This window comes from Gopherus flavomarginatus, chromosome 3 (assembly GCF_025201925.1).
Source record: "Gopherus flavomarginatus isolate rGopFla2 chromosome 3, rGopFla2.mat.asm, whole genome shotgun sequence".
Lineage (NCBI taxonomy): Eukaryota > Metazoa > Chordata > Testudines > Testudinidae > Gopherus > Gopherus flavomarginatus.
Genome location: NC_066619.1, coordinates 103,562,279 through 103,584,871, shown reverse-complemented (window position 1 = coordinate 103,584,871; position 22,593 = coordinate 103,562,279). Strand labels below are relative to the sequence as shown.

The window sequence follows — 22,593 nt, the reverse complement described above, 5'->3', positions numbered from 1 at the left end:
CCTGGGGGGTGGCTGGCCTGGGACTAGGGGTGGGTGTTGGTGCTTCTCCTTGCAACGGCCCGAGGGGATCTCCGCGGTTCGTGGTTCCCCTTCCCGTGGTGCATGTGCCGCTGCAGCCGGCCCCCGCTACTTTGCGACCGGCCCCTTCGCCAACGCCCGGGAGCAGCGCGGCGCTCGCCGGAGACTTTCTCTTGCGCCCCCATCTGCTGAGTGTCCCGCCGGTGCCAGCCCGTCCGCGCCCCGGCCTGGATTTCCCCTGCGGGCAGGAGCTGTGGGGAGAGGAGTCGCCTGCGCTCGGAGTTTCCGGTCTTACAATTGCACAAGTTACGAGCCTGCGAAAGGGGATTATTTACTCTGCAGACAGAAGCAGCGGCCAGAGAAGGAGGAGGAGGTCGGGCAGCGAGGGGAGCGGCCACCCCCCGCCTTGCACCGCCCCCGTCCCGCGGAGCCGCGTGGCCTGGGGACCGGCTGGGGCCGACGCGCCCAAGGAGCCGACACCTGCCCGTGACTCTTCCGAAAGCGGCGGGGGCGCGTTGCTGGCCGAGCCCCCAGCCCAACAACAAAGGAGAAGGCGGCGGGAGGAGGATGTCGCGGCCGGGCCGCTGAGCAGCGGGGGCTGCTCGGGGCTCGGGATCTAAAGTTGGCGACTGAGTCGAGAATTGAGCTGCAAAGGAGCAAAGCGGCGGCCAGAGCCATGTTCCCCCAGAGCCGGCATCCTGTAAGTAACCCCCGGGCCGGGCTACCCTCCCTGCAGGAACCCCATGGCAGAGGCGATCCCCGCTGCCCTTTGCCCTGGGTGAGTGAGTGGCCCCTGCCCAGCTGTCTGGAGGGCTTCACTCTTCAGCCCTCGCTGTCCTGCGGGCCCCAGGGCTTCCTGCCCCAAGAGCGACAGACCTTCACCAGGGCACGGGGCAACTTCTTGGTTTTCCTGCCCCCACCGGGCGGGGGGGCTCCCCGCGTGTCCCTTTCCCGGAACACAGACCCTGCCTGTGTATGGAGGGTACTGGGGGAGGGGCTCCTTCTCGCCCCTTTGTTTTAATGTGTAACTTATTTGCATATAAATGACAATGGCGGGGCCGGGACGCTCCTTCGCCTCGCCGCCAGGTTCGCTCCTTCCCCCTTCTTTAGTTGCAGCCAAATAAATTGGCTCGAGCAGAGACAGGATGTGTGCGACCCTCCCCACCCCCGCATGTGATTTTACCGCAGGGAGGAGTTAGCACCGACTAGTTTTCCTGGGATAGTGGTGACAAGTGTAAAGAGGAGGGGGGGGATCCTGCTGCCCATCTCTGTGCAGTTAAATCACAGGGTGGAGTGAAAACCACCTTACTTACTGATTGATTGAGAGGGGTGGTGGGTAATAGTGACGGGGATGGGGGAGTTGAGTTGGGTCCCCAAGGCTCTTCCCCCTTTCTTTAGCGGTCTCCTATTGTACCCTGTGCTGGAATTAAGCTTCCTCTCTTTCCTGGGGTGCGATGTTCATGAGCGTGGGACCCATTGCTATTGGAGTGTAGGGTGGCATGTTGCTGGGGAACGGTCTCTAAGAAATTAGCTGTGCAGACAGTGGAATAAGTAGCTTATCTTTCATGCATGTCGTATGGCCTTGCTAATTGTTTTTTATTTAAACATTTTTCCTTGTGCCTGCTCTTTCCTCTGCTGGCCTTTCTAGACACCGCACCAGGCTGCAGGTCAGCCTTTTAAATTCACTATTCCAGAGTCTCTGGATCGGATCAAAGAGGAGTTTCAGTTCCTCCAAGCTCAGTATCACAGGTGGGTGCAGCATGCTTTGTTCATAATCAATTCTTTCTGTACCATAGGCCTCAGGCATATACTGCATTTGAGGATCCAAGCTGGTGCACAGCGTGTTGTTCAGTGGGGTGTGTTTCTTTTTTCTTGTCTCCACTTTCGCTGGTGGGAGAAGCTGTGTTTTATATCAGCGTCCAGATGGTGGCGTGGGGAGTCACCCTTAAACCCTGTCATTCACTCCTTTTCTTTCCTTGCCATTGTTTTCACAGCCTGTTTTGCTGCTGTTCAGATGAACTTTTTTTCTGTGTGTTTTTAGAGCTTCACAATAACTGTCAATATTTGCTCTTGGGGAATTTTGTAACTGGCTGTGTTCAGAACAGCAGGTCAATGGGTGCTTTTGTCCTCATGTTCCTGCATTCCAGTACCAAGGCACTGTTGAAATAAGCTTTTAATAAGAGTTAGAAGTTCAGTAGGAAGCAGTGGAGTCTAGTGGTGAAAATGAGAGTGACAGAGTTTGGGACCAGTAAGTTCTGAGCCCAGCTTGGTCACTTAATGTTCTGTTTGTGACCATCTGTAAAATATTCAGGATGGGAGTGTGAAATTTAACTCTTTGGTAGGATCCTTAAGTGAAAAACCCTCATAAGTGCAAAGTATTCTGAGAGACTACCTACCCTAACACCCTAGCAGAAAATGTTATAGTTAGTTCTCATGTAGTGTATGTCTGCACTTTTTTGTTTACAATGTTAATGCAAAAATATAAACATGAAAATAAGCAGTAATTAAAGAGCAAATAAAGATTTTTTAAAAAGCATACAAGTATTTTAGTGTGCTACCACAGATAAGTGAATTTCATTGCTTTGGTAGATTTGGGTTAGGGTTGCTATGCCATCCTTGAAGCTGGCAACTGTGTTGCTAGTTCTTGTGCTTATTGCTGAGGTCTCTGCAGATATCAAGGGTGTATTTTCCCATCATTACATAGACAATACTTTTGGCATTAACAGGGAATATGTCCCTTGATGTGTAGCTGTATCCTATGGCTGAGCAGAGATGAATAGAAGGCTCTGTATACAAATTTTCTTCTTTTTGAAGTTTGGATTCGGCCTTCATGATTATGACGTATATAGTGTTTAGCTATACAGATAAAACCCAACTTATCAAGGCCTCTGGGGCCTATTTTTTATAGGTCTTATATTTAAAAATTGGAGAACTTAAACTGTATACTGTTACATATAAAAAAGGTGAGCATGCACACCAGCCACTTTGATTGCTTACTATTTTCTTTAATTAAAAAAAGTCAGTTGCCAGTCCACATTACAAAGAAATGATATTTAATATTTTATTTTAATTGGAGATATTGGCGTAGTAAGGGTATAGGTTATTTGAAACTACAGCTGCTTCACTTTATTTTTGTTCTCAAAAGTATATAAAAAGAAAAGGTATATCAAATTTTAAATAATGCTCAGAGGCTATACATCTTCAAGACTTTGGCTAGATAGCGAAGTACAAACTCAGGAGACTTTTTGGAGTAAAGGTTTAGAACTGAAAGGCAGGTGAGTCTTCTGCTGTGGTTATGCTTTTGAACTCCAGTACACTAATTCCTAGTCACCTAGAAAGATCTTTTTACTTCACATTTAAACTGTAGTAATTCAGGCAGTACCATAGTCTGGGGGTTGTGGCAATTTTTGGTAATCACTCTAAGCATAGTTTTTGTATTAAAGCCTTATTTAGTATGTATTTAAAATGAGTCAGATCTGATTTTAATGGATGCTGTGTACTCTTTATATTCATATCCTGTTTTTCTGTTATGATACCAGGCTAAAGTTTGTTATTTTATATTGAAGGGGAAAGACTAATAAGCTATCAAAGAGCAAATAGGGCAGGTAGATGTCAAAACAAGTGTCATAACATTTACATTAAAGTGTCTGTTTTATTTTTGTAGCCTTAAATTGGAATGTGAGAAACTGGCAAGTGAAAAGACAGAAATGCAGAGGCACTATGTGATGGTAAGTATAAAATATTTGTTTTTCCCTTTTGTTTATTACAGCAAATATCTTTTAATACTTTACTATTGTATGCTGGTTTTAAATTGTACTTTCCTTTATTTGCAGTATTATGAAATGTCCTATGGATTAAACATTGAAATGCATAAACAGGTAAGATGTTCATGTAAGTTCATAACTACTAAATTTATAGTCCAACTTTATAATGTGTTTAGGGTACTAAAACGCAGCTTTTGGATTTATATTTGAATTAGTGCAGTATGTCAGAAAGAGTGGATTGATTCATAGTTGTGACTAGTAAACATTGTTCACCTGCCTAATATAAAATGATAGGACAAATAAGGTCTGCAGAACAGAATGGTTGTGTTGGTGCTGGTTCTGAAAGATGTCGATAAATATATAGGAAATGGCTTGCCTCTAAACAAAGACACTTGAGTTAAATAGTTTATAAGGAAAGAGATTTCTTTGAGGAAATTCCTAGTTAGTACAGCCCTAGATTTGTCTAATCAGTCTCTTGTGCATCTGCAGCATATGTTGATAGTTGCTGAAAACCTAGCAATTTCAAAATATGAGAAGATTAGTGACTTGGAAAATTCTTATGACCGAGTTTGCAAGTTCCCATAAAATTCACACTTATGGGCACTATAATGGTGAATAAAAAAGAGGTATTGAACTGGAACAAGGCACTAAGGACCTCATAAGAGAAGAAAAGCTAAATGATTGCTCAGCCTGGAGGACCCTCAATTGAGTATTCATTGTCTGCCAAAGAAAGCATTAATGGCAGGGTGTAAGTATTCTGTAGATATGCTGACATTCACTTTTTCATCAAGATGCTGGTACAATAAGTCTTTCAGAAATCGATGGCCTCTTAAAAAAATTATCATTAGATGAAGTTGCACAGTTGGACACATTTCAAAGTGCAACAATACAATTCTTTCTTGATGTATATGTGCTATTTCATCTAAAACTCTTGTTTCATTAAATTAAAGAGCACGGCTGACCGGCTAGGGCACAGTAAAGAAATTGATTAGTTCAGGTTTCAGATCTTCAGTGTATTCAAAGACTTTCATTAAGGAAGTATATTTCAGAGCTGAATTCTGTTTTTGTAACTCTGAACTCTTCGATATTTTTTTCATAAAATTTATCATGCCCTGGAAAATATCAAATTTGGTAATGTAGAGTTAGATGTGTAGCTTTACATGCTCCGTTGGAGATGCATTTGTTTAAATTCGAAGTATTGACTAATACAGAAATATGACAACTTTTGTTTTGAGGTAACAGAAAATTTTGTAGGGAGAAGATTTGGGCTACCATTTGTGAGACTCAGATTAGATATAGAGCTGATTTTTTCTTTTTTTTTCTTTTGCAACATTGTCAGCTTTTACTTCAGGCAACTGTTTTGGGTTCAGTGGAAAAAACTCTTTTCTTCAAATAACTTAATGGTGACAAAGTTATGATAAAATTTAATATCTAAATGCAAACCTCTTCTGGTATAAGTATTACAAGAACTTTTGATCCTATTATAAGTTTATGTAACTGTCCTGTAGATGGGCTTAAAATAATGGAACAGTTGATGAGAACATGCATTTAGTGTATAAATGCACTAAAAATGTTAACTTTTGATGTTACTCTAAAGTTAAGTCCACAGAGTCAAGGAACCTCAGAGCTCATATTTGTATTGTCAGGCTTTAATGTTTATATATAAATGGTGTGTAATGTTTGTTTGCTGTGGTGACATAGTGTAGAAACTTTTAAAATAAATGAGAGAATGTATTATAACCTGTGACAGTCTAGCTGGAAAAGGCAGTGTGTTTTGTGTTGCCTAATATTGTGATTTTTAATGTCTGTGTTTTGTTTAATCATAATCTAAGGGATGAAAAGATAAACTTCTGGGGAAGTGCGTGACGATCCAAAAAATGAAAGCTGACAAGAAAATAAGCGGCTTTAGTGTTAGTGGGTTCTCATGTCATCCATATAACATCTTTCACTTGAGTGCAGAATCTTTAAAACCTCAAATTCAGACCTAAACTACAGAGGTGCAAAATAGCACTGTTACAATTCAGTATAAGTTGTCTTAAATTGAAAAAACATCCTTCTAAATTTCAAATACTGTGAAGGCATTTGGTAGATAATAATCATAATTCTTATTAAAACTGGTGACGTCTGGTCCCTAGGGTGTAGCCAGCCTCAAATTGATGCTTTTTGCTGGCTGATCACCAGCATGGCCTAAGTGCTCATTATGTTGTAGAGAGGGCCTTTGGAGCTCTCATTACGTTTGACAGGAATTCTCTCTAGGGGGAAACTGGGCATTAGCTAGACTCCTGACAGGCTGAAATTATTCCTGCTTTATGGCTTATAACCAAATGCTAGCAAGGCATCATCAGGGGACACAAGAAATTGTCATTTCTGACAACATCTTTGTTATAGAAAAATGCAGTGATGGGGAAACTTTCCACTGAACAAGCTTTAATGTTCTGAAGGCCTGTCTCCTGTGTAGATGTTACCCTTGCTTTGTGTGAAGCCCTTCAGAGTTGTTGGTCTGATGAATTTTTATTTTTTTATACAACTTCAGTGGCTCTTCACACAATGAAGTGCTGCACCAGTGTTAAAATAAATGTGTCACCCAAATAAAAAGTGATGTAATGATAGCTTGCCTTCTCATGTAAAAGCTGGTTTGTTGCACGGATATTATGTGTTAATGTTGTGTCAACAGTTCCATTATCCTTTGCCCTCGTCCAGACTAACCCGCGGCATCGGCGGGTTAAAATCGATTGCTCGGGGATCGATATATCGCGTCTAGTCTGGACGCGGTGTATCGATCCCCGAGCGCGCTTACATCGATTCCGGAACTCCATCAATCCGAACGGAGTTCCGGAATCGACGCGGAGAGCCGCGGACATCGATGGCGCCCCGTCCAGACTGGTGAGTATCTCGATTTTAGAAATTCGACTTCAGCTACGTTATTCCCGTAGCTGAAGTTGCGTATCTAAAATCGATTTTAATTCCTAGTCTGGACGTGGCCTTTAATTCAAGAGTTTTTATAACAACATTCAAGCCTTTGTGAATTTATTCCAGACAATTTGTTATAAACAGCCCTTTACAAAAGTAAATATGCCATTCTAAAATGTACTGCATTAACTTAAGCATTCTTTTAGAAAGTGATGCACTCAGGTCAGGAAATGGCAAAGTTAAGGTTGCCTCGACAGCCTTAACTCTGCCCCTTGTGCATATGTATTACAGTAGTTTTTAATTACATATGCCTCTCCTACTTCGTACTTCTGCCTTATTTTAACTCTGGAGCATGGACAGTGCTTAGTGAGCAAAGTGTCTGTTTAAATATATTTATCATCACTGTTCAGTTTGTAGCTTCCTTTCTTGTTTTTGTCATGGACTAGCTTTGGTAGACTTAAATCAGACTTGTTATATTGTTTAATATAGGTTTTTATGCTGTTTTACAGGTATCCACATTAAAATAAATGGAAACAAAGAAATACAAAACAAAACTTAATAAACCAAAACAAAAAAAAACTATAGAATTGTTCTCAACTAGTGTTTGGATGTGTGTAGTAGAGGAGATGATGTTCAGGATATATTGACTTGCATGTAGATTTTATACTCATTCTAATGACTGGGGAGCATTTTATAGGTTTTTAAATACTAACTTTTCGTTCTCAGTCCTTTCCTGCTGTGACTTCCATGGCCAGCAATGAGTGCACTGCAGCTGCTGGCGCCGAGGCATACTGTCTGTCGGGTGTTAATAGCCATATTATACTCGAAGGGCTGCTGTCATCGGGTATTAGAGCAATGTCTCTTTATTTTCATCAGCAATGTCTGTCATCTTCTGGAATAAGTCAGGAGATAAAGCTTCCAGTGTGTTTAATGTCCAAATTGTTTAGGTGTAAGATTAGCTTTTGTTCAGTGGCAGGCAGCCAAAGAGAGAGCCATCACTGTTGAACCCACTGACAAAATTATATAAACTACTACAGTGTGTGGTGACTTTCTGCTGTCCTAAAATTGACAGGTGGGTCTCTGAATCTTTGGGTGGATAGTTATGATCTTTCGCCTGCCTTCAGGCAAATGTCTTTCCACTTTCTTTGGCTTATTGCCTTTCTTGCAGAATAATAAAACCCTTAACTGCATATATGTTAACCAGTAGTACAAGAGTTAAATGTCCTCTTAGTTAAGTCTGTCATGTGAAATCACTTTAAGCAATATTCAGGACCCAAGTCTTTTACTATCACTATCTCCAGGAGCTGGTTAAATAGTGGGGAATTAAGAGGCTTACTTGGCTCTCTGCAGCTCTTTAATAGGATGGTGGTATTGTTGAAAGGGATTTAAAGATAAATTAATTTTTTGCCTTTTTTCTTAATTGCATTTTAATTATTGGAGTCAATTTTATGAATTTTTCCTAAAGATTTTGATGCTATGTAATGACAACATTAAGTGGCTTTGTTAACTTTTGGAAACTTAATATACATAGAATCTGTGTCTTAAAGGAAACATAAAGATAGGATCATAATGACTTTCTTCTCCTCTCAAAATGTCATATTTACTTTACAAGTGTGATTAATATATAAAAGAACCATCAGCATTTCTAAATGGGTATAAAGTGAGATGGCTACATTCAATCTGAGCTCTGGGTACTAGAAAGCTGAGAGGATTGGTAATGAGACAGAACATTTCACCTCTTGATCATTGGCTTGCCCAAGTCAATGATGTAGTTACTACTATCTGTCATTTATTCAGTGGACTATGCTAAATGAGCTAGTAGTCTTCATCCATTTCTAAGTAGATAGCTTGCCACTTTGTCAGACACCATTACTGCAATCCTTTTAACTAGTCTCAGCAGTTGGGCCAAATTTAAACACAAGTTAAATGAATGGGTACTTTATTATTATTATTTATATTTTAGCACCAAGGAACTGTGGACCAGGCCCCATGGCACTTAGCATTGTACAAATACAGAACAAACAGATGGTCCCTGTCTCAGAGAGGTTATGGTTTAAATAGACACCTAGGGTGACCAGACGTCCCGATTTTATCGGGACTGTCCCAATATTTGGTTGTTTGTCCCACGTCCCGACCGATGTTAGGGATTTCAGTTTTGACATCTGGTCACCCTATAGACAACACAGGCACAACCTGGGGGAATTGGAATAACGGAGTTAACAATATGATGGTGGCAAGCTTTCCATGGTGCTTGTCTCCCTTATCAGCAGTGCATTTGGAAGCAGTATTTTGAGTCATCAGTTTCCTTGCAAACTTAAGTCAACTGGTGTTAATAACTAAATTGTAAAACAAAATTCCCATGAGGAATATGCCTGTGTTATATCCTGGAATGTGGCCTGTACTTTTCTGGTAGGTGTTTCAAAACAAAACATCTTTGGCAAAGTAGTAATTAAGCTGCTAAAGATAGTGGGCAGCAAACTAAGTTTCTTCCCAACTGATGTTTTTGTTCCTCTTGCAGCTTTTTGATGTTTTGGATAAACAGTCGGTCAAAGTAAGGTGACCAGTCAGTGTATTGACAAGAATAGACACAAAAGAAAACTGCATTAGGAGGCAAGCCATTGGGATTTGCAGTAAATATATTACAGAACACAAGTGAATTGCCGATACTGCTTGTTTAGCAGTTTGCAAGGGCAATGCAAGTATGGATTTTTGAATTAGAAGGGAAGGACTGTTCTTTCTCTGTGCCGGAACATCTAGTTGATGGCTGAGGAGAAAATTGATTTAGAGAACAAAATGCTGCTGCCTCTATTTGTGCCATTTGAAAAGCTTCTATGGATTAGTGAGTGAAAACAAAAAGGTAGCTTTCAGTTTAGGAGAAGGGGAGCAGAATGGGTCTGTTTGTTTAGGTGCATCTTGATCAGGTATTAAGCACATGAGATGGGGGGAAAACAGCTATTGTGAGGTCAAGATAAGGAAAGGGCATCTATAACTGAAGCTTTGGGTTTTACACAATCTGCTTAAGTCTGCCTAGTTCTAAAATTGTTTTAGAAGTGCTTATCTTCTGATAAACCCAATCGTTGTACTCTGCCCTGTAGTAGATCCAGTTAAGATTTTATTTTTAGCTTAATTAAAAGAAATGATGGAAACAAGTTAGGTCAGGTAGCTCTGTAAAATAGATTATCGAAGACTTCAGGTACTCACCATGTAGTAAACTGTTTTCAGCACTGCCGTTCTTGCTCGTGGAGTCTTATGTCTGCAGTAGCTTACAACAACATTCACGTACATGACCTATTGGTATCAGTGTAGAAGCATGTCCAGTGGATTTTAATAGCTTCAAAATCAATGCTAAATCTCTTTCAGTTTAACTCTTGTTAAAGGAACAGGTGAAATGTTTACATTGGCCTTAACTTCTTTCTTGGAACTGTTAATAATGCCCTAAAATCTTTATTTCTTTAAATTTAATTGGTCATTTAAATTTGCAACACCACTTGTTAATATAGTGTCATTCTGATGTGTAAATGTTTAAAAGTTGCATAATTATTATACCTTTCAGTGAAGACTTCCTATGTATTATTTTTATACTTTGATGTACTAGGGGATGGCTATGCCAGTTTCTGTGGTATGAAATGTGCATTTTTCCATGTTACACTAACTCCAAGCAGCTCCTTCTCTTGATCCTCAAATCTGATGACTTTGTGTCTGAGTCATTCCACTGAAGTCCAAATTGCACCAACATTCTAATCTTTTATTTAGATTTTGGTAGCACCCAAAGGGCCTCGATCAAGATCCAAAACCTATTGTTCTAGGTACTATAAAAGTGCATATTGGCCTAAAGAGTTCACTATCTAACTTGAAAAACCCTGGGGCTTCTCCAGCTGTGCAACGCTTCTGGGTTTTTTATGGCTACTTCCTGATATAGGAAAGTTCTATATGATAGAAGCTTCAAAGGGCATTCTTGCACATTGGTACATGTGTGGGTATGACTATGTATAAAAGGCCAAGTCTACTTGTTAAGACAAACACCTGTCAGGGATGGTCTAGATAATACTTAATCCTGCCATGAGTGCAGGAGGCTGGACTGGATGACCTCTCGAGGTCCCTACCCATCCTATGATAAGCATAGGGTAGATATGAAAGAGTTACTAAAGGTGACAGGATATTTAGAACTGGCAGCAATCGATATAAACATGGATAAGATTTAAAATAGTTACAAGATGTCCAAGGGGGAGAAGTTAGATGGGAGTAAAATGCCAGTTCTTGGTCCTTTTTATTCCTGTAAAGGAAGAGTCTTAATGTAGAGGCCCAGCATCAATGGGAATCAGATGCTGCATAGAAAGTAGAGATTCTGCCTGCAGCACCAGCATCTACCTGAAGGAGATATTGTATCCCTTTGTCCTGGGACGACCGTTTATGTGGTTGATATTCTTCATGCTTTACGTTGGATGGCTTTGGAGATGCTCTTGTTCCTAGGAGGGGACAGTGACAACTGGGTGGAATTGGGGCTTCAAGAAGAGAATTGGGTGTAAACAGTTGACCAGAGGTAAAGCTTAGTTTTACATTTATTCAATTATGAGGCCTAAGACAGTTTCATTGTGTATTCGAGGCTAGATATTGAAACAAAACAGTGGAAGTGAAAGGCTAGTTATGGGCCTCTGTGAATGTGCGTAAGTGCTGAGTGTTAAGTCAGAATTCGTGAAGTGAAACATGATGAAAATTTGGATTAGCAGGCAGATGTGATAAAAGTGTCCTTCTGTTAAGCCTAATTTAAAAAGAGGCCTGACATACTAAAGATGTGTGAAAGGCTGTTGTCAAGATGCTAAAGTGTTCCTTATTCTTGCCAGTTGGCCTGGGTTCAACAGCATTTACAGCGGAAAGTGGGATGGGCAGTTGTTTACAATGCTTGGTCAATAGCTGCTGCAGAGCAGCTCACTGTGCTGTTACGGAGAAAATTGGAATTGGAAAACTGAAATGTATCCAGTGACTCTACTTTAAAGTTGAGTGAAGTCCAAACCCACATCTGATAAATGTAACAGTTGACTTGTGTATCATATACTTATGTTGGAATATTTTGGCCTTTCTATAGCTTAAACTGACATCTGAGAGGCTTCAGAAAAATGTAGCCTAGAGTCTGGAATCAAAAATGTAAATTTTCCGCATTGTGAAATGTACATAGTATGCATTGAGACTTTAATAGAAATCCTGATATTTTTATTTCCCAAACAAACTACATGCACCCTACATTTTCAATGGGGAAACATTTAAAAGAAATGTGAGGATGTCATCTCCTGGGGTTTACACTCATAATATTTTGGCTGCCTTACCTTGTGATTTTAAGTGAGTACAAATACAAACGTGGGGCAGAGGGAGATATGCATTTACTAGCTGTCATGTTAAACTGTTGGCTTTTGCCCCAAATACAGGAATTGTTCCCTTTATTTGAAATGAGTACCCATTGCTGCTTAGTTTTCCTTTCATAGAGTAAAGAACCTCACCCCTCCTGTTGGTGAGAATATTAGTAATGACAGTGTTTATAATTTTAAAATATAGTTTAAAAGCCGACTTCTGCAGTTTGTCGTATACTGGCTAATATGGCTGTAAAGAGCAGATGAATTTGGCTACTTTTCTGAGTCTATTACTCAGGAGGCCTGTAAATTTGATTGGCTGTTACAATTCTAGCAGAATCATTCGATTTGAGAGCAATAGAAAGATAAGATATCCAATTACCCAAATGATTTGCAGGGTTAGCCAACGTTGTCATGGAGACGTGAGTTGGAACAAATTAAATTTTAAGCAATAAAATAATCTTAAAGCACGTCTGGGAACAAGAAAATTTGGCAGTGGCACTTACCTGAATTGAATCTTAGCTTGACGCACTGTTGTTTGACATTGATGTACTGTGGGGGCCTCAGCTTTTAAATGGCATGTTGTCTTCATGTTTTTTTCTTTTTGCAGTCATTGCCAAAACAAGGGACTGTATTAGTTGTAAATAAATGGTTATTAATAATATATGCTTATCTCAATACTCAACCTGGATTCAGTAACGCTTATGAACAGGAGAGTTCATAGAATGTTAGACTTAAAATACTAAAAAGCTTCAAATGATTTTAGTTTTCAGGTTGTTTATATTAAAAAAAAAAAAAAAGAAACCAAAACCCAACCCAATTATTTGCAACTAACATTTTTTAATGTCTTTATATAACAATTTTTTAGCAGGCATAGTAGAGACTAAGAAGTTTAGAAGCGCCTCTCTGTGGTTGGGGGAGACTGAGTTATGAACCCCCTTTTTGTTTTTGAGGATCTTGATTTTTTTGAAAATCACTACTGTTCTGTGTTGCTTTTCTCAGCAATGCTGTAAGAATATGAGAAAATACATACCTCTAAACTTGGACTGATAAAGAATAAAATTTGTAAACAGAATTGTGATGTGTGAAAGGATTTTTTTTTATTAATGCAACATTTAACTGATTCCTGGCTTGCAGCATGGATTTAAAACAGTCAAGTGAGTCGCATAAAGAGAGCTTTTATCCACCTCTGTTAGACAGATGGAGATGAAAATTGGTCTGAGGTCAAGCCATTTGCAACATTCTCACATGCTTCGATTTTCATCTCATCCTCTCCACAGATCATCTCAAATGATTCAGTAATGACCAAGAGTGCAACATTGACCTCTATTCCCTGGTGGATTAGTGTTACACAGTATAAATGGCTGGACGTACTTTCCTTCATGCAGAAGTTGTTCAGTGCTGTGTTTGGCCTTCCATGTGGAGAAGTGCAAATGAAGGCAGAGTACTTAAATTTAGTTTCTAATGCTGTTGTAAGCTTGAATTGACAGTCTATAATTTTTGTCCTTCCGTGTTTTTTTTTTCTTTTTTCTTTAAGATACTTGTTCCAACCTTTTTACACACTAGGATGCCTTTTTATTAATAGGATGAAGTTGGATAACTTGATTAGTCACTAATTTTTTTTTAAGGCCATTTCTAAATGTAATCTGTATTAGCTTTGGTCTAACTGGCAAAGACTTGATACAGTAGGACCAGCTTTCTTTTAGATTTTATCACTTGTATGACTACATTTCACATGCTGCTTCATTTTTACTTTTTTAAAGCTGCTTTTGTCCTGCAGTATATGGAATTTTGGTGTAACAGTTTAAATATTTTAATGACTACTTACTCTAAAGTGGGTTTAATCTAGTAATTCCTGTAAAAGATTATTTTTGCTATTTTATGGTTTACAAAGAATACATAGGTAAGTAATGATCTTGATAAGCCATGCTGTTTATCGCTAAGGGTCAAGTCCTGGTCCCATTGAAGTCAATGGGAGCCTTTCAAATGGTCATCTTCCAACACTTTCTGTGAATAACTTTATTATTTAACCCAACTAGAATGTACTTTATTTTTCTGCCATCTGCACCACTTTGTCTGGAGAGACTTCACGTACAGTACATAAACTTGTTAGAATCACAGGTGTCACTGGGAAAGGAGTGGAACATCTGTAGTTGTAGCAAGCTTTTGTTTTAACATAAGCATCCGACGAAGTGGGTATTCACCCACGAAAGCTCATGCTCCAAAACGTCTTTTAGTCTATAAGGTGCCACAGGATTCTTTGCTGTTTTACCATAGACTACAGGATCATTTTAAAGCCAAGACAAGTGTTTTTTTGAATATCAGGTTTTTATATTTTAGACTTTAGCACCATTGGCAAAGAATTTACTTTTTAAATTATAAGACGACTAGATAACTGAGATTTGGATTTTTATTCCTGTTACTCCCTCTTAAACTGTTCTCTACATTATCTAGCATTCTAAAATGGATATGAAATGTGGCATACAAAACTGAATAACTATAAGGAGGCTAAAAGGCCACAAATGTGGCATGCAAAATCCTGCTCTCACACGCTTAATGTACACCAGAATCAGACTGAATGCTTTCATATCTTGATCTAGTTTTGTGACCTACAAAGTGTTATTTTCAGATCTGTGGGGGCAGACTTCTCTTAACAAAGTGCACTAACAACACTGCTTCTCCATGTTATGCTGCTAATTTTTTTTTTTTCAATTTGGGCTTTAAGTTTTGAGGTGCCTTTTGAAAACAGATAATGGTATTGAACCACAATATTTAACATGTCTTATTAAATATTGTAAATATATGACTTAAGATAAAGTTAGCTGAGATCTGAAATATCACTTACAGGGCTAGAGGTGTTTTTATGGATCCTTGTTGCTAAGGACACTTAAGCCCTATCTACACTTGTAGAATACCCTTAATAAATAAAATTATTGCATAGGTAACACTGTAGGAACTAACCATATGTTAACAATGTTGGGGGCCTTAGTGTAAAAAGGCCACGTGCCTTATACTATATGTTGACTTGCCCCAATCAGAGGAGACTTGTGTAATACTATGTCAAAATGCCTGGTGTGCCCTCTGTGCTAGGGCTTCTTCCAACATTACTAGCAAAGATGAGCTAGTGGTAGTAATGGTGAGAACTTGTTAAAGTATTTTTCTTGTGTAACTAAGGCCTAATATGGGGATGATGTCCTTTAAGATTACATTGCACTTTTTCCTTTCTCACTTCCAAAGCAAAAACTAGCAGCTTCATGAAGAAAAAATTGGTTTCAGCATGGGTTTCTATATTATACATTTTAAAAACAAGGAAGTTGTTTGCAGGTTGTATTTTAGAATACTAAGCCATCTGTTGGATCAGACATTTGTGAAAATTTTTATTAGTATTAATCATTCTTTTACAATATGGAATAAGTAAATATTGTTGTATTGGTAGAAACACTGCTTTCATAAGTGCTTAAAAAGATCTGTGTGACAGTCTTATTTAGGAATAAGTATGGCTGCTTCGTTTTTTGTCATTTATGTCAAGAATGCAACTAGAGCAAAATGACATTAAAAATACAAACACTTATGCTTAGCAACAGTTGGGTCAAAACATTTGTCATTAATTAGAAGGAACCAAGGCAAAAAAATTACATGAATACAACACTGCAGGCTCAGCTTCACTTTGCAAAATGCAGCTGAATTCCTTCATGTTAATTTTAATGATGCTTCAAAAAGGAGGGCAGCACTTGAATCAGGGGTCTGACAAGCTTGTCATTTGCAAATAAATCAAAAGACCATCATTGCAACAGCAAGAACCAATGAATGGAGTTGCTTTGTTATTCTTTGATAGGCCCCACACTCAAGCCTGCTATTAAAAATGAATGTATTCAAGAGGCTCTGCATTAAGAACATAAACAATTAAGGGCACTTGAGATGTTCTGCTAAGAGCTGCCATACAGATACAGGAGCTTTCACATGCAGTGCAGGCCTCTGCAGTCTGCTTTGCCAGTGCACCAAAGAGAACATGGACAATTAGTGTTCATGTCTGTGCACAAGTAGCTTTCTGCATGATTCCCCCCGCTCTTGTTGGTCTTCAGGCATACATAGATCAGTTAAAACAATCTGAGGATTGCATCAAATTGGAGACTGCCCCAAGTAACTGTTAAAAGAACACTTTTAGTAACTACCAGATGACTGAATATAAATATCTAACTTTATAAGCCTCAAAAATTGGTGACTTAAGTCATGATTAGCTAAACCATTCAGACTCTCTTAATTGAGTTGAGTTTTGATTTTCAAGCATATTTCTTTCTAGGAGAATTGTGATGGGAGTTTGTTCTTGCAGTAATGGATTTAAATGGCTGTAGTCCTCTCTGGATCTGCATTTGAAACTTTCACAATTATATAGGAACATAGAATACACTCATGTTCTTTCTTGGATTGCTAAATGAGCAACTAATATTCTTTACAAGGTGGTAATGTGGTGGAGGTGAATATGTAGAAACTGAACTAACACATTACTTGTATACATCTAGGTAGCCTAAGTTTATGGAAACAACTTTTTTTTTTTTTAAACCTTTGGGGAAGACTTCAGAGGAGCCAGAGCAAAGTTAAGTGTTCCTTGGTCACTAGTCATGCTTCCAGTGTTTGAGAGAGGAAACTGATGTAGCTTGGGTATTAAATAATCCCTTTAATAGCTGCTGATGGATTTTTGGTGGATACTTGAAGAATGTCTTTTTCTGAACTGAAATTTCTAACTTTCAGTATTTTAAAAGGTCCCTAGAGGCAGGTGCAAAGGAAAATTACTAATTAGGTACACACATCTGAATAGAGGAAGATCATTGTTACAGTAATGTTGTCAAAGTGGAAAAACATATATGTAACTGTTAAATATTGTGGTATTATCTATGGGTATTGTAGGAATTGTGAGTGTTGTAGCTAGATGTACGTGACTATTTCTCATCAATATATATGTTGTTACATGGTTTAGTCATAAATTTCATCTTTCAAGCTTAAGCTTTCCAAGATTTATATGTTCCTGAAGATACGTTTTAAAAACAAAGTTTTGTTGGCTTGAGAGGATGGTGAAAGCTATGATGGGTGGTGATTGTATTTTTCCTATGTTAGTAAACTCTTGAAACTTGGCATATTCTGTTAAAATCTGTTTTGATTTTTCAGCCCTTGAGAATTTCACTCTATACCTATGGAGTCAACTTTTTCATGAACCTTGTTGCAGAGGTGATGCAATAGGCAGCGAAGACAAGCTAAATTGTGCATGATATTACATAACTGGATTAACTATTCATCCCTTAGTTCCCTGATCTAAAACAATTTCCAGGCATTTTGGTGAAATGACCAGTAAATGGGGTCATCAGCCTACTGTTCCATTTTTCCTACCAAAATACCGACGTCACTTAATATTTGGGGCATGTCCATGGGAGTTGAGGGAAGAGGGGGGGCTCAAAAGACCACTAATGGGTTTGCAGAAGACTTATAAATCATGATTGCTAGGATCTTCAGTAACAAAGGGTGGGTTTGTAGGGGTATGAACTTAAAACAAACAAAACAAAACAAACCACCAAACCACACCCAGACAATATTAAAGGATTTGCTTCCCCATTGTTTAGGTTCAGAAGGAACTTTTGGATGAGACCAAGAACAATATCTCTTTAGTCCCCTTCTTCTCAGTGCACATGCTCGTATGCTGATTCTTCAGTTTCAGGTTTACTGTTGTGGTTATTCTAGTAAACACTTTTACAGGGTCTTAGGAAACACGTACGCATGTGCATCACCAGAACAGTGCCTGGGTGCTGCTGTTATGCTAGCAAGAGATAGGCAATGGTGCTCTCTATCCATAGTTTGATTCTGTGAACAAAGTAAAGTTGAAAATTAGACATTACTTTTTCAGCTGTAGTAATAAATGTTAATTTTTACAATATTAGGGCCAGAGTCAAAACATGAAAACAAGATTTTTAAATTGATAGTGCCCCTTTGAAGTAGTAAGTGCCCATTTTTAACAACGTGAAGAGCTCTGTGTTATCTCGAAAGCATCTTTCTTACCAACGGAAGAAGTTGGTCCAATAAAAGATACTACCTCGCCCACCTTGTCTCATGTTTTAACAACTGACCTTTCACTGTACAGTAAAAGGTGACATTTATCAAGAATTAAGAGTTAAGAGGAACAGTGGAGGCAGTGCATTTAACAAAAAATCCAATAACTTTTTATTGATTTTTCATGTAGTTTTTTCATGTCACAAATATCTCTGGTAACCTCTTTGGCTGAACTATGTAAATATCTTAATGTTCCACAAATTCTGAAATGCAGATTGGATGTAAATTAATTCTCAAATACTTCAGTGATGTAAGGTCAAAAGACTGATTATTTTCCACCAATATCAAGAGATTCACATTTGTTTGACCCATTTAGTGGTTTTTTAAGGAAAAGAAATCTGAAAATGCCATAAGGATGTTACATTTCATGGACAACTACTTGGAACTAAAAAGTGATCAGTGGTCCTGTTGTCTTGCTTTACTGACTTTGAACCATTTTTCATTCAATGTCTTTGATCCCTGTATATGAACAAAGGGCCCACACCTCCAAATGTGAGACTTCCATGAAACACCAAATATTTTAGAAGTCTTGCTTTAAAAAACACACAACTAACCCCCAAAAGCAAAATCTCTAATCAGTTACAGTAAAGGATTACAGGCCACAGAATCTTCACTTAGGCTCTTCTGACCAGAACTGCTTTCCGCTTGAAACTAGAACTCATCTCCTCCCATCCTGAAAACAAAGGACTTATGACCTAATTTTAATTAGGTCATTCAGTCGATCAGGAACTATATATTACCACTCCTCTCTCATGGGGATTCAAGCCCATTACACAGCAGTCTACTGGCATCCTAATTGCTGGCAGATCTCCAGCTCCAGAGGGGATAGTGTGTGGGGAACATGCTGCAAAGAGTGAGTTTTGGTAACTACATAAGTGTTAGTTGTGTATGTGAAACTTAAGAAAAATGCACATAATGCACAAACTGGCCAACAATAGCTTGATTATTTTTAAAACTGCTACAAACGTGTAACAGCTTTCCCATATTACTGATGCTATTCTTTTTTATTATTATTATTTGGATTGCACTAGCACTGAAGACCCCAGGCAGACTCTGCCCCCTGGACTAAGAATGCAAATAAAATGATCTCCACTCCAACCGTTATTTAAATAAAAAAGCTGTTTCTGGTCACTTGTCATCTTGTGGAATGGGAAGGAAAGGTCAGAGAAGCAACCACTCCTTCCTCCTCTGAGGAAAGGGAATTCAGTTTCCCTCCCTCCTTTCCACCCTCTCACCCCTTTAAAAAAAATAAATCATGTTAAGGGAAATACTATTGGTTGTGCCAGTTTTCAGTGGAACAGCTATCAAGTAGCTGGCTGCTGGTCCCTGATTCTCTGTTCCAGCTCTGATGCAGGCTACAGGGCCCTGGAACTATTTTAACTTGCATCAATTGGCTTTAGTTCCCTAGGGTGCTAAGCTCGGTGTATTCCCCTTCTCCAGCCTCCCTGCCAAGGGTTGTGGAGAGGGGAGCATTCAGGCAATTCTACTAGTTCTGCACCTGCTGGGCACTACCCTACATACAGGGAATCCCCGCAAGGAACTTGCAGGTGGATTCCACGTCTCTTGTTCTTCCTGGGTGGTGCAAAGGGAGCAGAATGGGACTGAAAATCTGCTCCTAGGATCATTAGGGTAGTTGGGCGAGGAGGAGGTTCAGTGGTTGACTTCACAGCAGAATCTTCAGCTGTGAGCTGCAGCTAAGATCTTTGAGTAAGAGTTCCTCTATTCACCATAATATTGGAATTTGACTTCGGGTAAATGGATGGAGAATCCTTGCTATCAACAGACCGTTCTCTTCTGTTAACTCTATCTCTTATTTTATAGACGGGGAAACAGAGATGTACGGTTTAGTGATTTATCGGGGGGATGAAGAAGGCTCATGTTGATGATGTAGAGGGTATTAGGTACAATTCTTGGAGTCAGGGAATCTGGGTTCTACTAATCTTAGTCTGATACTGACATGCTACAAGTTGGAGGACACTTACTATATAACTAATAGGTGTGTAGTGAGGTATAAATAAATGTCTGAAATTCTGTATGTAAAAAAGATGAATGTCAGTGACAGTTGGGAATAGAATTTGGGAATTCCTGGTCCCCCAGCAGGCACATGCTGTACTCTAGGCTGTGCTGTGTCTGAGAAGGAAGGTAAAAAACATCCTTTCCCTTGATAATGAAATATTTGAGATTTGCCGGTTAAGCTCTGTTCTCTTCTGTCTTCAATGAAGCTGATCATTTTCTCCTCTGCTGTTTCTCCTTTGGTTTTTACAATTCTGTAGTCTTGTTCTGATAAGTTATCCACTGCTTGAGTGATTCCTTATCCTTGCCATGCCCCCTGTATGTTTGCCTTCAGGGTTCTGTTCCTTCCTTCATCTGCTCCATTATTTCAATTGTTTCTGAATAGATGTTTCTCAAATCAATCTCTCTGCCAAGTCTCTGTCCTGTTTTGCACCTGTCTCTTGGGTATTTCATGTACACTTTTGATTCTATCTTGCTGTCTCAAAAACTCCTAATCTATCTTCACTATCCCCTCTGTTAGATCAGTTTCTTCAGTTTCAAGGTCCTGCAAAAAATGTTTGCACCACCATGTTTGTTGTTATTTCTTTAAGCTCTCAGTCCTCCCTTGCTTTCTGCTTCTTTTGTCCATGTCACATTCTTCATGCCCTTCTGTCATGCTCCCCACCTCTACTTAACTGCCAAGCACCCTCTCCTCTATCATATGCATCTCTTCAGTAATCCTTTCTGCTGTACCTTTTCCATCCTCTCCATTATTTGAACTGCTGTGTTCTTTTTTTCTTGGCTTTTAAATTGTTAATTCCTCATGGCAAGCAATATATCTTGCTCTCTAAAAGGATTGTCTAAACACAGCACCTGATAAAAATCACATGAAAGAATATTCACTTCACATGCCATTTTAGTAGAACACTATTCTGTGCAACTTGGTAAATTGAGTAATAAATCTGCCTTTTAAAAGGCTTTAACTTGTGTTGGATTTGAACAAATCCTTTACTTGTTAATGAGCTACTTATAAAGACCAGATTTTTCCTTAAATATATATAGAGATTAGGTACTTGAGACATAGCAGATGTCCTAGAGTAACGAACTAGGTCAATGGCCTGATTAGGGGCCTATTAGTAATCATTTATACTTTCACTAGACATCTTTATGAATTTTTACAATACTTGTACTTAATATATGACCCTGTAAAGTAGCTGATTTATGATAACATACCTCATGCATGTTTTAACCCAAATATTTACCTTTTTTTCTATAGACAGAAATTGCCAAGAGATTGAATACTATTTGTGCACAAGTCATCCCGTTTTTGTCTCAGGAAGTAAGTAAAACTGTTCAACTGTTAAAGTGCAATTATGTTGCTTCTCTGTTTGCAAATTAGCTAGTTTTAAGATGTTAATTTTATCACAATGCTCAAGTGTGAGGAACATCTGTTATAGCTGAAGTGTGTAGCTCCTCCCTCCCTCCCCCGGGTCCCCCCGCTAATTTAGTCTAACATCAGAGTTTAAACTGAAGAACTGGTGACAATACCTTAACCTCAAATTAATTCTCTTCAGGAAAAACTATAAAATGACTATAAAACAATTTTTTGTTTTCATCTTTAATGACAATATTAAGTTCTACTTAATAGTCAAGTGTTAAATTCTGTGTAAATAAGAACGTTGGCCTTCAATGCTAAAATATTCAGATATTATTTTTGGGTAGGTAACACAGTTGGTAACTCAAATACAAAATGTTGTTCAAGGGTATAAAAACATAGCTTGACTACAGCTGTAGCATATTAAAGACTACTTCTATTCAGTATTGGAACCTGCTTTGGATTAGACTTTCAAATACTTCATAGTTGCAAAGACTATTTGATGCTCTTGTTAGATTAAATGTAGGAAGCTGCCTAGTCTCTTTGTTGATACCTCCACTATGTTCATTATATTGGATGCAGGAGTTATAAATGACTTATAAAATAGACACTAGCTTAAAGTTGTCAGAACCTTCTCATCTCAGTTGGAAACTATGATTTAGTTACTAGAAGATATTATCTTTAAAAGTTTCCAACATTTAAGTTATTTTATGACTTTTGCCTCACTCTCTTAAACAATGAGTAACAAATCAAGTACTTCTACATCTTAACTGGCATAAGATGACCTATAATAGATAACCTGGGCTTCTGTCTTACTGTGCAGATTTCTTTACAGAAACTATTTTTGTGCATACTGGTCTCGGTTTTAATGTACTGATGTTTTTAAGTGGTGGGAAGAGGAGACGCTGGTTCAACAGCTTAATTACACACATTTTTAACTTTTTTTTTTAAATAGCATCAGCAGCAAGTGGCCCAAGCAGTAGAACGTGCCAAACAAGTGACCATGGCTGAACTAAATGCCATCATCGGGGTACGTGGCCTTCCAGGTCTACCTCCTACAGTGTGTATAACCAGCTTTCATTTCTTATTGCTTTGG

At 38.8% G+C, this 22,593-nt stretch overlaps 1 protein-coding gene across 4 annotated transcripts in view; it reads left to right on the top strand.

The window, feature by feature from the left end:
- The first annotated feature begins 512 nt into the window (after nucleotides 1-512).
- LOC127046707 (transducin-like enhancer protein 1) overlaps nucleotides 513-22,593 on the top strand; it is a 78,089-nt gene continuing 56,008 nt past the window's right edge. Inside the window, exons 1-6 of one of the 4 annotated variants that reach the window (XM_050944174.1) lie at nucleotides 513-718; nucleotides 1,667-1,767; nucleotides 3,683-3,746; nucleotides 3,852-3,896; nucleotides 21,399-21,461; nucleotides 22,453-22,557. In XM_050944174.1, coding sequence (XP_050800131.1) covers nucleotides 695-718; nucleotides 1,667-1,767; nucleotides 3,683-3,746; nucleotides 3,852-3,896; nucleotides 21,399-21,461; nucleotides 22,453-22,557 — 402 coding nt within the window. In that variant the 5' untranslated portion in view covers nucleotides 513-694. Of the gene's footprint in view, nucleotides 719-1,666; nucleotides 1,768-3,682; nucleotides 3,747-3,851; nucleotides 3,897-13,091; nucleotides 13,192-21,398; nucleotides 21,462-22,452; nucleotides 22,558-22,593 lie in introns of those variants that run through there. The other 3 variants (XM_050944172.1, XM_050944175.1, XM_050944173.1) reach the window with 3 other exon arrangements.